At 40.0% G+C, this 13,816-nt stretch overlaps 1 protein-coding gene across 2 annotated transcripts in view; it reads right to left on the bottom strand.

Annotated features, from left to right (window-relative positions):
• Positions 1-8,917: 8,917 nt before the first annotated feature.
• The window catches only part of ATP11B (ATPase phospholipid transporting 11B (putative)), a 130,433-nt gene continuing 125,534 nt past the window's right edge, over positions 8,918-13,816 (bottom strand). For both annotated transcript variants that reach the window (XM_070753703.1, XM_070753704.1), the window contains one exon: positions 8,918-10,106. In XM_070753703.1, the coding sequence (XP_070609804.1) occupies positions 10,028-10,106 (79 nt within the window). In that variant the 3' untranslated portion in view covers positions 8,918-10,027. The remainder of the gene's footprint in view (positions 10,107-13,816) is intronic.

Raw genomic sequence — 13,816 nt, 5'->3', positions numbered from 1 at the left:
TTACCCTGTGATGCTCCTCTGAAGGACTTTAAAAAAAAAATTAAAGGAGTTGAACAAAATGCTGATAATTAAGTATGACCAAAAATTTTGGTTGGTCAATTTTTGAGCGAGATGTGCAGCTAGTGTTTGATTAAAAAATTTTTTTTCATAAAAGCGCACACATTATATGAAGATTTTGATTTGCTGTTGCGACTGTTGGGTGCCATTGAATGAAACTTGGTCTCTGGCAGATATTTCAGGTGCTATGAAATGTTCATCCTCAGGTATCTAAAAAGCCAAGTAAAAATGACTGGGTCTAGCTCAATGCCTGGTTATAAGGATGCAATTTTCTTGGCAGTATCCTAGACACCTGCATTGCCAGGTGGTGGAGGGTTTTTTTGGGATAATGCTGAGCCAACAGCCCAAGGATTGATGCCATCAACTAAATCCAGGTGTCAAAATAATCTCGCATCCTTAAGAGAAACAACAGGCAAAGGACCTTTCTTATACTATGGCTGCATTCATAAAACCTGATGAACCAGTTCTTTGGGTTTTATTTTTCTGAGTTCAAATAACACATTGGTTCAACGTTGGTGCTCCAGGTGAGGCAACTCTTTAAAAGAGTAGCACGTTCTGCTTATAGCTATAGCATTTAGACTTATATACCGCTTCATAGTGATTTTACAGCCCCATCTATACGGTTTAAAATAAGCCTATTGCCCCCAACAATCTGGCTCTTCATTTTATCCACCTTGGAAGGATGGAAGGCTGAGTCAAGCTTGATGAATCTGCCAAATTTTCATCTGATCTCTGTGTGTGTTTGTGTGAGAGAGAGAGAGAGACAGAGAGAGAGTGTGTGGACAACATAGTGAAGGCATTTGCTCTGAGGCAAGTACGAGAAAGAAACATTTCAAATCTCATATCAAATTATTATTATTATTATTGTTGTTGTTGTTGTTATTAATTGGATTTATATGCCGCCCCTCTCCGCAGACTCGGGGCGGCTAACAACAGTAACAAGACAGTATAATCCAATATTAAAAACAGTTAAAAACCATTATATAAAAACCAATCACACATACAGACATACCATGCATAAATTGTAGAAGCCTAGGGGGAAAGAAAATCTCAGTTCCCCCATGCCTGGCGGCAGAGGTGGGTTTTAAGCAGCTTACGAAAGGCAAGGAGGGTGGGGGCAATTCTAATCTCTGGGGGGAGTTGGTTCCAGAGGGCCGGGGCCGCCACAGAGAAGGCTCTTCCCGAGTCCCGCCAAGCGACATTGTTTGGTTGACGGGACCCGGAGAAGACCCACTCTGTGGGACCTAACTGGTCGCTGGGATTCGTGCAGCAGAAGGCGGTCCCTGTCATTCTCATGTCATTTCAACTTTTGGGTTGAATTAAGATTCAACATCGGTATAAATGGACCTGGAATGTTTTGAGGGTCAATGGAAAGAAAGTTGAGATACATATGCATTCAAATATGTACAAGTTTGAAAATAAAGCTGGATGCAAGTTTAAACGTTCTTTAGCAAGGAATCAAGGCTTGCGTTTTGTCCCAAAACTAGGGTTCCTTTCTATAACTCTGTCTCTGCAAAGCATTTTTATAAGACGCACGCAACATTCAACTTGCAATTCTTCATCCTTGAATTGTTCAGAAATAAAACCAAGACAGTTAAAAGTCAAAGATTTTATTCAATAAATATAATTTCCTTTTTTTTTGTATAACAATGTATTAACATAGCAGTACAGGAAGCTGCATTCGACTCTTTTGCCACAAAGCATCTTAACATGATGGTGGGGTGGCCACAGTGTTAGGAAGTCCAAAGTCCTTTGGACCAGGGATTGGATTTGCTCTGGCTTCCAGTTGTTCTGCTCTGTCCACTACGACTGAAGCAACTCAAAAATGAGTTTCTCTCCTGCCAACTGAAATATTCAGTGCCCTTTCCAAAATGTTAAGGCTGGTATAAACCCAATCGTGCTTGTTTAAAACATCATAACTAAGGTTCAGTCTTCGAGAGCTTAAGGACAGAATCAATTATAAGCACATTTAAGGGAGCCGTCTTTGGCATAGTGGGAATAACATTTCTTTTGCAATCTAAAATTAAAAAAATATAGCATTTTTGCAAAGGGAAGCATACATCTCTCCTTCTACTACTAAAATAAAGTAAGGATGGGTTTCTCTTAATAAAACAAGGACCATTCATTTGGAAAGTACAAAAATTAGTACTGTCGATTCTGTTGAGTTTGTTTAAAACCAGACATTTGGCTCTAATCTGACGATAGTGAGTTATGCCGTGCTGAAATCAGTCTATTTATTAAAACATATTCCTTTATGTTCCCCCCCTCTGCCACAATTAAGCACGGCTATGATTTAATGGAAGCTACTCCCAGGTTAAACACACATAGGACCACAAATTTAAAACGTGTTACTGTTTATAGAGGATGAAGCTTTAAAACATTTTAAGCTTTCAGAATCTTAAGAATTTATCTCACGAAGCTCTAAAATACAGAACAAGACGAAGGACCAAATGTGCGAAGTAGCTGCATTCTCTACATTGACTGCTAGCATTTTTTAAAATTGTGGTGACAGCACCAACTTAGCCAACAGGGGTTATTTTTCTCTCTAGAGCTAGGATTTAATAATAATTCCATCCACCACTAAGAACTAAAAGCAACTTTACAATTATACCTTCTACTGCCCTAGTGGACCTGTCCTAGGACAGATGGTGATCTTTAGTAAATGTTTAATTATGTTGAAGAAACCGCAATTTCCCTATTGCAATGAGTATTTCATTAGTAGGTTTACTACAATGACAATACATACTAAAAGAAACTAACACATATCAAATCTCGGTAATCCTCAGTTAACAACCGACCTATTTTGCAACCAGTTATGATGGCGGTGAAAAACGTGACTTTATAACCAGTCCTCAGACTTATAGCTGTTGCAGCCTTTCTGGGTCAGTCTGCATTTATGGACATTTATGATTAGCGTCCTCCTATCACAAGATTAACATTCGTGATCACCACATCTAGTTCCAAACAAGCAAGGAGTGCAGTGAAATTGCAAGTCACGCGAGGTCTCAGTTCATGACCCTGGGTGATTGATTTAATGACTGCTGAAATGATGTTGCTAGTCCCAATTGTGATTGTTAAGTGAGGACTACCCGTAGCATCATATTCAACCAATAGTTGACTTCCTAAATCGACTTCAACATTACCTGGTCATGCCGGTATTAAAACAGAATACTTTTCACTGACCTAACTCCAGTTCTAAAGCAATTTATTTGTAGACAAAAGACCTACAGACTCCCATAGTAAGTCAATGTCATAGGAAGAATTCTGAAAAAGCAGGACAGTGGTGGCAGGGCTTAGAATGGGGATGATCCAACTTTGACAACTTTTAAGACTTTGTGGACTTCAGCTCCCAGAATCTCCCATCCAGGATGGCTGCCTAGGGGATTCTGGGAGTTGAAGTCCACAGGTCTTATAAATAGCCAAAGCTGGACACTTGATTTAGAGCATCAAGTACACAGCCACAGCCACAATTGTGTCTTGTTCAGCAAAACTAGCATGTTGTGGTTTAGCCTGAGGCATACTCAAGATTGCTGGTAGACGTTCATCTAATCAGACATATTGACAGTTGAACGAACCCATTTTACTGACAGTAACTCATGTTATTTAGCTCATATTACTGTATTTTTCAGTGTATAAGATGCACTTCAGTTTTGGGGGAGGAAAATGGGAAAGAAAAATCTACCAACCAGGTATTCATCTGGCTAGCGTTCTTAATCTAGTCAGCTTCAGCACATTATTTTATCCCCTGGTTAGGGCTGGGGGGAAAAAACACCTTTTTCGGAGGGAAGAGCAATGAAAACAAACTTGCAGAGACTTTGCAGTAGCAATGAAAAAAATCCTGCAAGCTGTGAAGATCATTAGCACCACATTAGTGCTGGGGCTTACAAAAAGTTACATTCGGAATATAAGACAACCCAATTTTCAGCCTCTTTTAGGGGAAAAAGGTCCATCTTATACTCTGAAAAATACAGTAATCACTGAATTAAACACAATTCTTTACATACAAGAAAGCAATCTCGACAAGAACTCCCTATGCACAAAATTGGAGGAGAAATATAATACTTAAACAAAAAACATATGGATAGGCTTGTTTAGGGATCGTTCAAAATTACAGCGACACTAAAAAAAGGGGGAGGGACACGACCATTTTTCAGAGTTACAAATTTCGTAGCATCCCCATGATCACACGATTCAAATCCAGATACTGGTAGCTGGTTCATACTTATGACCATTGCTGTGTCCCAAGGTCATGTATGTTACCTTTTGATAAGCAAAGTCCATGGGGAAGCCAAATTCACTTAACAACTGTGTTACTACTTAACTGTGTTACTACTTAAGTAGTAACTGTTGACAAATGGCAAGGAAGGTCATACTATGGGACAAAACTCACTTAACAAATGTCTCAACTTAACAACAGAAATGTTGGGCTCAATTGTCATTTTAGGTCAAGGATTACACCTGTGTGTATACGACAGGGGTTCCTAAACTTGGCAACTTTTAAGACTTGTGGACTTCAACTCCCAGAAAGGCTGGAGAATTCTGAGTTGGAAGTCCCTGAGTCTTAATATTTGCCAAAGGTGAAGACCTCAATGTATCAAATCTCCCACGTTATTCGTTAACTCCATTTTTGATATACACTGCTCAAAAAAATAAAGGGAACACTTAAACAACACAATATAACTCCCAAGTAAATCAAACTTCTGTGAAATCAAACTGTCCACTTAGGAAGCAACACCTGACCATCAATTTCACATGCTGTTGTGCACATTCAACTTTGTACAGAACAAAGTATTCAGTGAGAATATTCCATTCATTCAGATCTAGGATGTGTTCTTTGAGCGTTCCCTTTATTTTTTGGAGCAGTATATTTTTAGTCTGCCTTTATTACTTTATAAGTAATTCATGGCAGGGAACATACTGAACACCTTAGAAACCCAGTATCGAAGTGGCTAATTATGTATGAACTTTGAAGTCTTACATTGATCACTTGTTAAAAAACACAGAAAACCCAGACATCATTTTTCAAACAAATGCTAATTCCTTTTATCCTGAGAAAAGTTCAGACTGGAAAAAAAAAGTACATTTATGTTCTTTGGAATGCTGGGCAATGTTTAGCAATCAAAAATGCATCTTTTTCCCTGAGTGAGGTTGATTTACTGGGTGAGTTTATACAAGTTCATCTGCACTTCCATACCTGTCTTTAGTTAAAAGTCCCAAACAAAACTAAATTTGTAACGGCATCCCCTTTCTTAATAGGATATACAGTGTTCCCTCGCTTTTCGCGGGGGATGCGTTCTGAGACTGCCCGCGAAAGTTGAATTTCCGCAAAGTAGAGATGCGGAAGTAAATACACTATTTTTGGCTATGAACAGTATCACAAGCCTTCCCTTAACACTTTAAACCCCTAAATTGCAATTTTCCATTCCCTTAGCAACCATTCAGATTATTACTCACCCTGTTTCTTTATTAAAGTTTATTAAAAAAAATATTTATTAAAGGCAGACGAAAGTTTGGCGATGACATATGACATCATCGGGTGGGAAAAACCATGGTATAGGGAAAAAATCCGCGAAGTATTTTTTAATTAATATTTTTGAAAAACCGTGGTATAGCCGTTTCGCGAAGTTCGAACCCGCGAAAATCGAGGGACCACTGTACTGGAATAAAAGAATAAAATTATAGAATTGGAAGGGATCTCTTAAAGATCAATTAATTCTGTCCCTTATCCAGTGCAGGAACTCTGCTTAAGCCTTTCACAGTTGAGAAATTAGTAATTTTCTTTTTTTAGTTGCAAAGACAATGGACTGAATTTGAGGAGGCATCTCAGAAGTGGTTTGTGGGTTTTGTGTACCTGTGGTGGAGGAATGTGAGGATAGATGCCAACCCTAAGTCATTTCTTTCAAACAGCCCTATTCTGAGGGACGGTCCCCCAACAATTGCCAACTTTTTTGGGTGTCTTATGCAACGATGCCGTGCCTCGCTGGACATCAGGGGAATTAAACCTGGACCATGTTATGTGCGGAAAGCAAAATAGAAGTTGCTTCATTTTCATTGAGCATGGAGATGGCTTTCCATGCCCTCTGAACGCCTCATCTTGCCACCGACGTAGGAATTCCTGAGACCAACCCAGATCCGATGCCCTTTTCGGAGTTCTTCCAATGCTGTCACTATCAAAGACTGTTATTTTGGCTCCTCCTGCCCCAAATCCTTTACCCCACCGTGCGCTGTGGGCCAGATGCTCCACTTTGCTCACCAGGTCAAAGACCGAACCCATGACAGCAAGGGCGACTTGTGTTTGGAATGCGGGATTCTGCAACTTGGTGGAAAGGAGTGGAGAAAAATACTAAGCGGGTGTTACCAGAGCAGTAGCCTCAACGGGGAAGTTGAAGAACTATTCCACACGACGTGACAATCCGTTTCTGTATAGCTGCCAAGAGAATGGCATGTCCGTGAAGTTATTGGTCTCGCGGGAGGGAAAAATGGCTTTCCTTTCGCGTTCTGCAGGCCCTTAAAAGTCTTATAGAATTTATTCCATTGTCCCCCAAAAATATAACAAAGAAAAATCTTCCTTCCTTGGCTTATCTCAACTGTTATTGCTTAATCTGAGGTAATTCATTCGTTTCACAGGAATTTCCCGCCATTTTCTTTTTTTTCTGTATTTTTTGGCCTAATCCTCAACCTGGAAGTAAATGTGAGTTTTACACAAGAAACGTTCAGAGAAAGAAAGGACGAAACTTATTTGTGAGCTGACGTAAAACACATTTGCTTTCTTTCCATTCTGACCCGAATTGCTGGTCATAAGGAAACAGGTCCTTCACTCGGTTGTTACTTTTGCCCCTTAGTTAGAAACTGATACCCGGCTTGGGCAGATGGAGCCTTAAAACTCTTCCTGAATTTGTTTAAATGCATGCTTCTTCTGCACCCTTACACACACTGAGGAAGGATGAGAAAGAAATGGGAATTTAAAAAAAAAACCACACACATGGAAGTCAGTTCCAGTAAGAATTGTACATCTGCGAAGAAAAAGAGTTAAATGCTAACGTCATATATAAAACCAAAGCGGAAACGTGAATCGCACGATGATGTGGATTTAAATAAATGCTTGGAGTTTTTGATTTTAAAAATTTTGGATTCTTTTCACAATTTAGTTGGCGGGTGGGATGGATGGGTGAAGACAAACCAGAATGGGAAGCATGGATCTATGATCTATGGATCTATGACAGTGATGAAATGATGCTCCTTTAAATAAGAACTCCGGGTAGAAGTAAAATGATTAAATTGTATTTGGAATAAGGGGAACAATGTGGCCTGCATTGGTTGCCGATTAGTTTCTGGACACAAAGCCCTACATGGCATTGGACCAGAATACTTACGGGACCGCCTTCTGCCGCATAAATCCCAGCGGCCGATTAGGTCCCATCGACCAGACAATGTTGTCTGGCGGTGCCTAGGGGAAGAGCCTTCTCTGTGGTGGCCCTGGCCCTCTGGAATCAACTCCCTCCGGAGATTTGAACTGCCCCCACCCTCTTCGCCTTCCCCAAGAGCCTTAAGACCTATCTATGTCACCAGGCATGGGACAACTAATGTATCCCCTTTTCTGACCACTGAAAGTTATGTGTGGTTATGATTGTGTAGTATCGATTGTTTGTAAGGTAATGGGTTTTAGTTATAGTTTTAATTATTAGATTTGTATCTGTATTGTTCCATTGTTGTGAGCCGCCCAAAGTCTTTGGAGAGGGGCGGCATACAAGTCTAATAAATTATTATTATTATTATTTTAAATGGGTTGAAGAGCAGGCTGCTGATTGCGACGAGCATTTGTGCACACAGGCCCGGGGACACTAATCTTCAGCCTTTGCTTATTATTATTATTATTATTATTATTATTATTATTATTAATTAGATTTGTATGCCGCCCCTCTCCGTAGACTCGGGGCTACGTAGACTATGGATGAATGTACACAACTCAAAAAAATAAAGGGAACACTTAAACAACAGAATGAGAATATTTCATTCATTCAGATTTAGAATGTGTTATTTGAGTGTTCCCTTTATTTTTTTTGAGCAGTATATGTTGAATGTAAAGTATGCTGGGAGATCGGAAATGAAATTAAATTAGGGTTTTTAGACTGTGTTTTTAGTTACTATTGGGTTTTGAAATTGTATTGTTTTTCACATGCTGTAAGCTGAGTCCTCGGAGAGGGGCGGGATACAAACCCAATAAATAAATAAAAATGAATAAATTTCCCTGAAAAGCTCGTTTTTGCCTATTTTCAGGGGTAGGCAAAGTTGGCTCTTCTTTGACACGTGGACTTCAACTCCCAGAATTCCTGATCTAGCATGATTGGCTCAGGAATTCTGGGAGTTGAAGTCCAGAAGTCATAGAAGAGCCAACTTTGCCTACCCCTGGTCTATTCCCTTGACTCGGCCAGAAGGCTACTACATACGGCACTGTTTCTCAAAGTTGGGAACTTTTAATAAAAAATATAAATAAAAGAAACCGACATTCCTAAAAGGTATGCAAGTGTATGGCCAAGTTCAGAGAGTTTACACAGTGGAGGTTTTCTGATAATTGCTAAATTTTGGAAGCAAGAAGCCCGCCCGGATGGGGCAACCCCAAAACATGGGGAGTGGAAGATATCCTTGTAACTTATCTGCAAGACATAGAGAAGCATTCTCAAATTGTGAAATTCATTGTCGACAACCCTCTCCCCCCTGTTTATTTATGATGGATTCTCTACAACCAGAAAGTACTGGAGTAACAAAGGCCAAACTTTTTAACCTCATGCAAAAACGAATGCTTTTGGGGCATTTTGGCCCGCCAAGCACCGTTTGACTGAAATCAAGAATACAGACGCAATTTCTTTAGGCTAAGGCCATCATCTCCTTTATTGTCCCAAACAGCATGCACTTCATTTGATATAAACTATGTACAAGTACGGCTGCATTATTATTATTATTATTATTATTATTATTATTATTATTATTATTATTATTTTGCCGCCCCTGCAAAATCAGGGAGAATTCTTAAGTGCTCTCAACAAGAGTATAACATGACTAAATAATGCTACTTAATGTTGGGGAGGGAGGAGTGAAAAAGGAGAAAAGTAGTGCCTTGAAAAGCACCCCTTCCCCCAAATTTGAATCAAGAAATGCCCAGAAATGAAGCTAATTTATTCAACAGCTTCCTTTCCCCTCCCGCCCCCACAAATTGAAGTAAATATACATGAGGTGGGATTTTCCTATTGGTTCAGCTGGCACCAACAATGTGAGAATGTGCACGCACACTCCCTTTGGTTGTACGCGTGGCCTTCCACGCATGTGCACGGTTTGAAAACATGGCTAAAGATGGTGCCGCGGTGGGTGGGTAGTTCCATCCCGCAGGTCGCTACTACCAGTTTGCCCGAACCGACTGAATAACACCTCTGTATGTATCCCAAGGTAATGCTGTAAGGTCCAATCGAGTCGGTCACTGGGACCACAGGTTTGTACTTCCAAGCTTTTTGGGCTTGTGCTGGAGTCCATCCTCAGGGAACTTTTTTCTCTCTCTCTCTCTCTCCACATTCCCCCCCTCAATGCTCGAAATCTTTCAGAATTAGCTAAGACAATTGATGAAGGAGGATCTATTCAGCTTGCGGAGAAGAATGCCATTTCCCAATTTAGCAAAGCCACTCGTATTTTGATAATATCAGTCGTGGCGATTGGGGAACCAAAGCAATTGCTTTTCTGAAAGGTTTCTAGCACGGTATTATTAATGTGGCCATGGAAAATTAAAAGCATCCATCTAAACAATGCTAATGTTTCCACTGGAATGTACAGTTTTTCTTTTTTCAATAGTATTTGTTGCAGGCTTAAATCCCCTCCTAATATATGAAGCTGGTCATGACATTTAAAAAGGATGCCACAAGGTGGCCAGTAGATTGGCCATAACCAAGATGTCATGGTTTTCCACAAGGCATTGAGAAAAGTCTCAAGTAATGGATTCCATTGTGGATAACGCCAAGAAACTTCGGTCGCTGGTACAGAAAGGTTCCGTAGAGCTCCATGATCTAAAGTAACAACAAGAAAGAAACGTTTGCTGATGGGAAACCTGCGTTTTGGTCCCAGAGGCGTTTTCAGAAACACATATCCAAAATGACTGAGATATGATCCAAAGTTCTGGTGGCAAATTAGGCACAGAATTGCAGAAAATTCCCAGAACCAAGATCAGAAATGGTTGGGTTGCAGGATTTCTTGGGACTATATAATTCCGTAGGCATGAAGGTTTTATGTAAACACAGGCGGGCTCTATAGCAGATGGGGGGAACCATGGACCCTTTATGACTTGTGGACTTCAAGTCCCAGAATTCCTGAGCTAGCAAGGGCCATAGTTCCCCCCACCTTTGCTATAAAGCCTTTCCGTCTCATAGAAGACACAGCCACACCACTGTATTCACATCCAGAATGCTGATTCTGCACCGAAGCAGAGCTATTAAGAAACTGAAGGAATTCTATAATTGCCAAACACTCCCAAACGAGAGACCATGTAAACATCTACCCCAGACACCCAAAATCAGCTGAGCAAAACACTGCAAGTGGATATCTTTAATAACACAACATTGAATTTGGAGCAATCAATGCAGGTGACAGTTGGATGGAAGAGAAATGAAAAACAGATTTTGATGATTTGGAGAACACAGTGCAATATGAAAATAAGAAGTGGCTCTAAGGTTGATTGAGAATTAAAATAGATGCTCATTCTGTCAAAGAGAATGTTAGGTATTGTATCTCTTTCCTTTATACTCCAAGCATTTAAGCACACAATTAGATGAAATATGAGATCATTCATTCAAATTATTCAATAGATTTTGCTTTCATAGTCTGAGCCTCATATTTGACAGAATATTAAGTACAAAGATCTGGTTGGTAATGCAACTTTCTCAAATACTTGGTTAAAGACCACAGAAATCAATTTAGATGTGTAACTACTAGGGCACTCTACATCAGCCAATTGGATATGAGTCTTGGACTCCTCACCTGAGACGTATCTATATGGGCTTTAGACGAGGTTTATCATCTCCAGAAATGTAGAGGGTTATCAAATGTCGCATAGGTGAAGTAAAGCTTGTTCCATCTATACTACTAATTATCTTAGGATGGAACAAATAAAGAAGAGATGGCCTGCACAAAGCATTTTATTTGGGTCACTTCTGTAAAGCATTATGGATCATTTCTGTAAACTTCTGTGGAAATATTTTTAACTTATATCCAAGGCCAGCTGCTATTGTAAGAAAAGTGACTAATGCATTCTCAAATCAAAATATAAGGCTAAGTTCACTTTGTAACTCTGCCAGCTCATAAGGAATGGTTACGAAGTGCGTGTGCGTTTTGTACCTTGAAAACATGCATTTCTTGGTATTTTGCTTAGGTAGGAAACTAAATACGGCAAGGGTTGTATGTCTGAATAATTTTGGTCCCGACCAAATCTGGGAAATGACTGTACTTATCCCAGATTGTCATTACCGTTAAATCCTTGATTTTAACGAATCAAGTTCTATTCAAGTAAGTTCGATTGTTGCATTACAAAATCCTTCAGTTTAGATCAGGGGTCTCCATCCTTGGCAACTTTAAGACTTGTGGACTTCAACTCCCAGAATTCCTTAGCCAGCAAAGCTTAGAATTGTTTAGACCCCATTCAAAGTGCCTGGAAAGCAGTACACTTTTAAATCTTGTATTTTAAAAAATAAATTAATGACAATTTAGAGGTTTCTTCTATTTGGGAAAAAACCCAGCAAGAATTTCAAAGTACTATTTTGGCAATCCGTCTTCGGCGTATCAGCATACAGATAAAGATGAGGGAAGAGTACTCCATCTTCTATCAAACATGAGAGTCAAATCATATCCTTGTATTTGTTAAGATACAGAAAACAGAAAAACGTTTTTTAAAAAACCACAAGATGTATTTTTTCAAAGTTGATTTTGAAGCTGGCGATACCTACCTTTTGCAAGCAGCGTAGCTAGGACTTGTGAGCATCTCTCTTACTGACATTTTTATATACATTTTTATACTCACAATGTACAAGATAGCAGAGACCTCTGAATTTATCACTTGTTTCATTTCCAACAATGTAGCATCACATTGCTGCATGACTTAAAATGGGGCTAACGAGATAGGAGTAAACGCCTCTCCAAAATAATTTCAATTTCCAACCAGGGGGCTGCATTCAGATTGCATGCTTTACCATCATTAATTAAATCATTTTTTGTGGATTTGCACAATCTCTTGTCCCATCACAGCCTTCATACTATGCTAAAGCAGAGAAAAAGACTAGCCAGCATTACACCAACCAAGCTTAGCATATAATGAGAATGAATCTGCTCTGTTTTTGCTTGAATGGGACCTATGTTTGTCATGCATACAACCCAACAGTGAGGACAAACATAACTCTCTTTCATGTAAGAACGAGGTGGATAACAATCGTTTTAAAGGGTGGGCATGAAAGAGCTTGATGTGAAAATTCTGGTGCAATCAGGGTTGCTTTTTTGATTGTGAGGCTGAAGCAGGACCATTCCCAGCAGGGGCTGGTTAAAAAAAGTAAAGGCCGCAACCATGAGAGTTTGATCAAGGCTCTGCGTTTGGCGTGCAATGTGTACACCTCTGGATTGAAGTTAGGGGTAGGCGGCTAGCTGGAACGCCTAATTGGGTTCGCCTCCACAGCCCTGGAGGTACTGTGAGTATGAGCGGAATTATGCCTATGCGTCCGTTCAGGTAGCAAAACCGCGTATGGAAACGTAGGTGCGCCCGTTTTCCGCCCAGGTTCCGAATACGCGGAAGCAAAAAACTACGTCGGAATATGAGTGCACCTGCGTCCTGTGCACGATTTTGCTGCCTGCATGGATGCATAAGCATAATTCTGCTTGAATTCACGGTACCGCTCCAGAGCCGTGGAGGCGAGCCCAATTAAGCGTTCCGGCTAGCAGCCCACCCCTGGTTGAAGTAATCCTGAAACTAGCAGGGGAAGGAGTTCAAAGTGTCTCTGTATGCTGAGTTACAGAGACACACTGTATACGCTCCGGCCAGGCAACCCTGACACTGACAAGACTCATTCCATACAAACTCCAAGAATAGTAGTGGCAGGTGGGCATTCTACTGGTAGAGAATATCCAAGAGTTGCAAATATACTTTTATCACAAATCGGTACCCCGGGGGAGAAAAACCTAATGTTAGATCAATCAGATACTGCTCCTGTTTTAAAAATGTCTAGGAAATATTTTATTTTATACATCATGCCTTCTTTCTTTACAAAGAGAGACAGGTTACTGGTTTGTTTGTTTGTTTTAAAAAAATCCAGCTTGTAACAGTTACCACTTTATGAAAGAAAAAAACGATCACTTTAGTAAAAACCTAAAATGGAGCTGCAGAGGGATTAATACACTTGAGGATATTGTGTGTGTTTTTAGGGGGAAAAAATCAATAAGAGAAGGAAACATTCAGAAGAGCTGAGTACTGAAAATTACAATTTAGAAGCGACAATAAGTTTACCAACATTTTTTAAAAAGTTAACTAGCTACTAGTAAAAAGCTACCGCATCCTTAAGTGAGGACTGCAAACATCCAGCTGACCAAGAGATGGCAGCAAACAAATAGAGAAAACTAATTCTTGATTCCATTCAATGGTTGTTTGGCTTTTTGGCCATAGAGACCTGGTAACCATACTCCCAACCTGTGCGGGCCATCTGCAAGTTCTTCAGATGTTTCTCCTGATCATTTGAAAGCAGTT

This window comes from Erythrolamprus reginae, chromosome 5 (assembly GCF_031021105.1).
Source record: "Erythrolamprus reginae isolate rEryReg1 chromosome 5, rEryReg1.hap1, whole genome shotgun sequence".
Lineage (NCBI taxonomy): Eukaryota > Metazoa > Chordata > Lepidosauria > Squamata > Dipsadidae > Erythrolamprus > Erythrolamprus reginae.
Note: the sequence above shows the minus strand (reverse complement) of the source record. Positions and strands in the feature narration are given on the sequence as shown.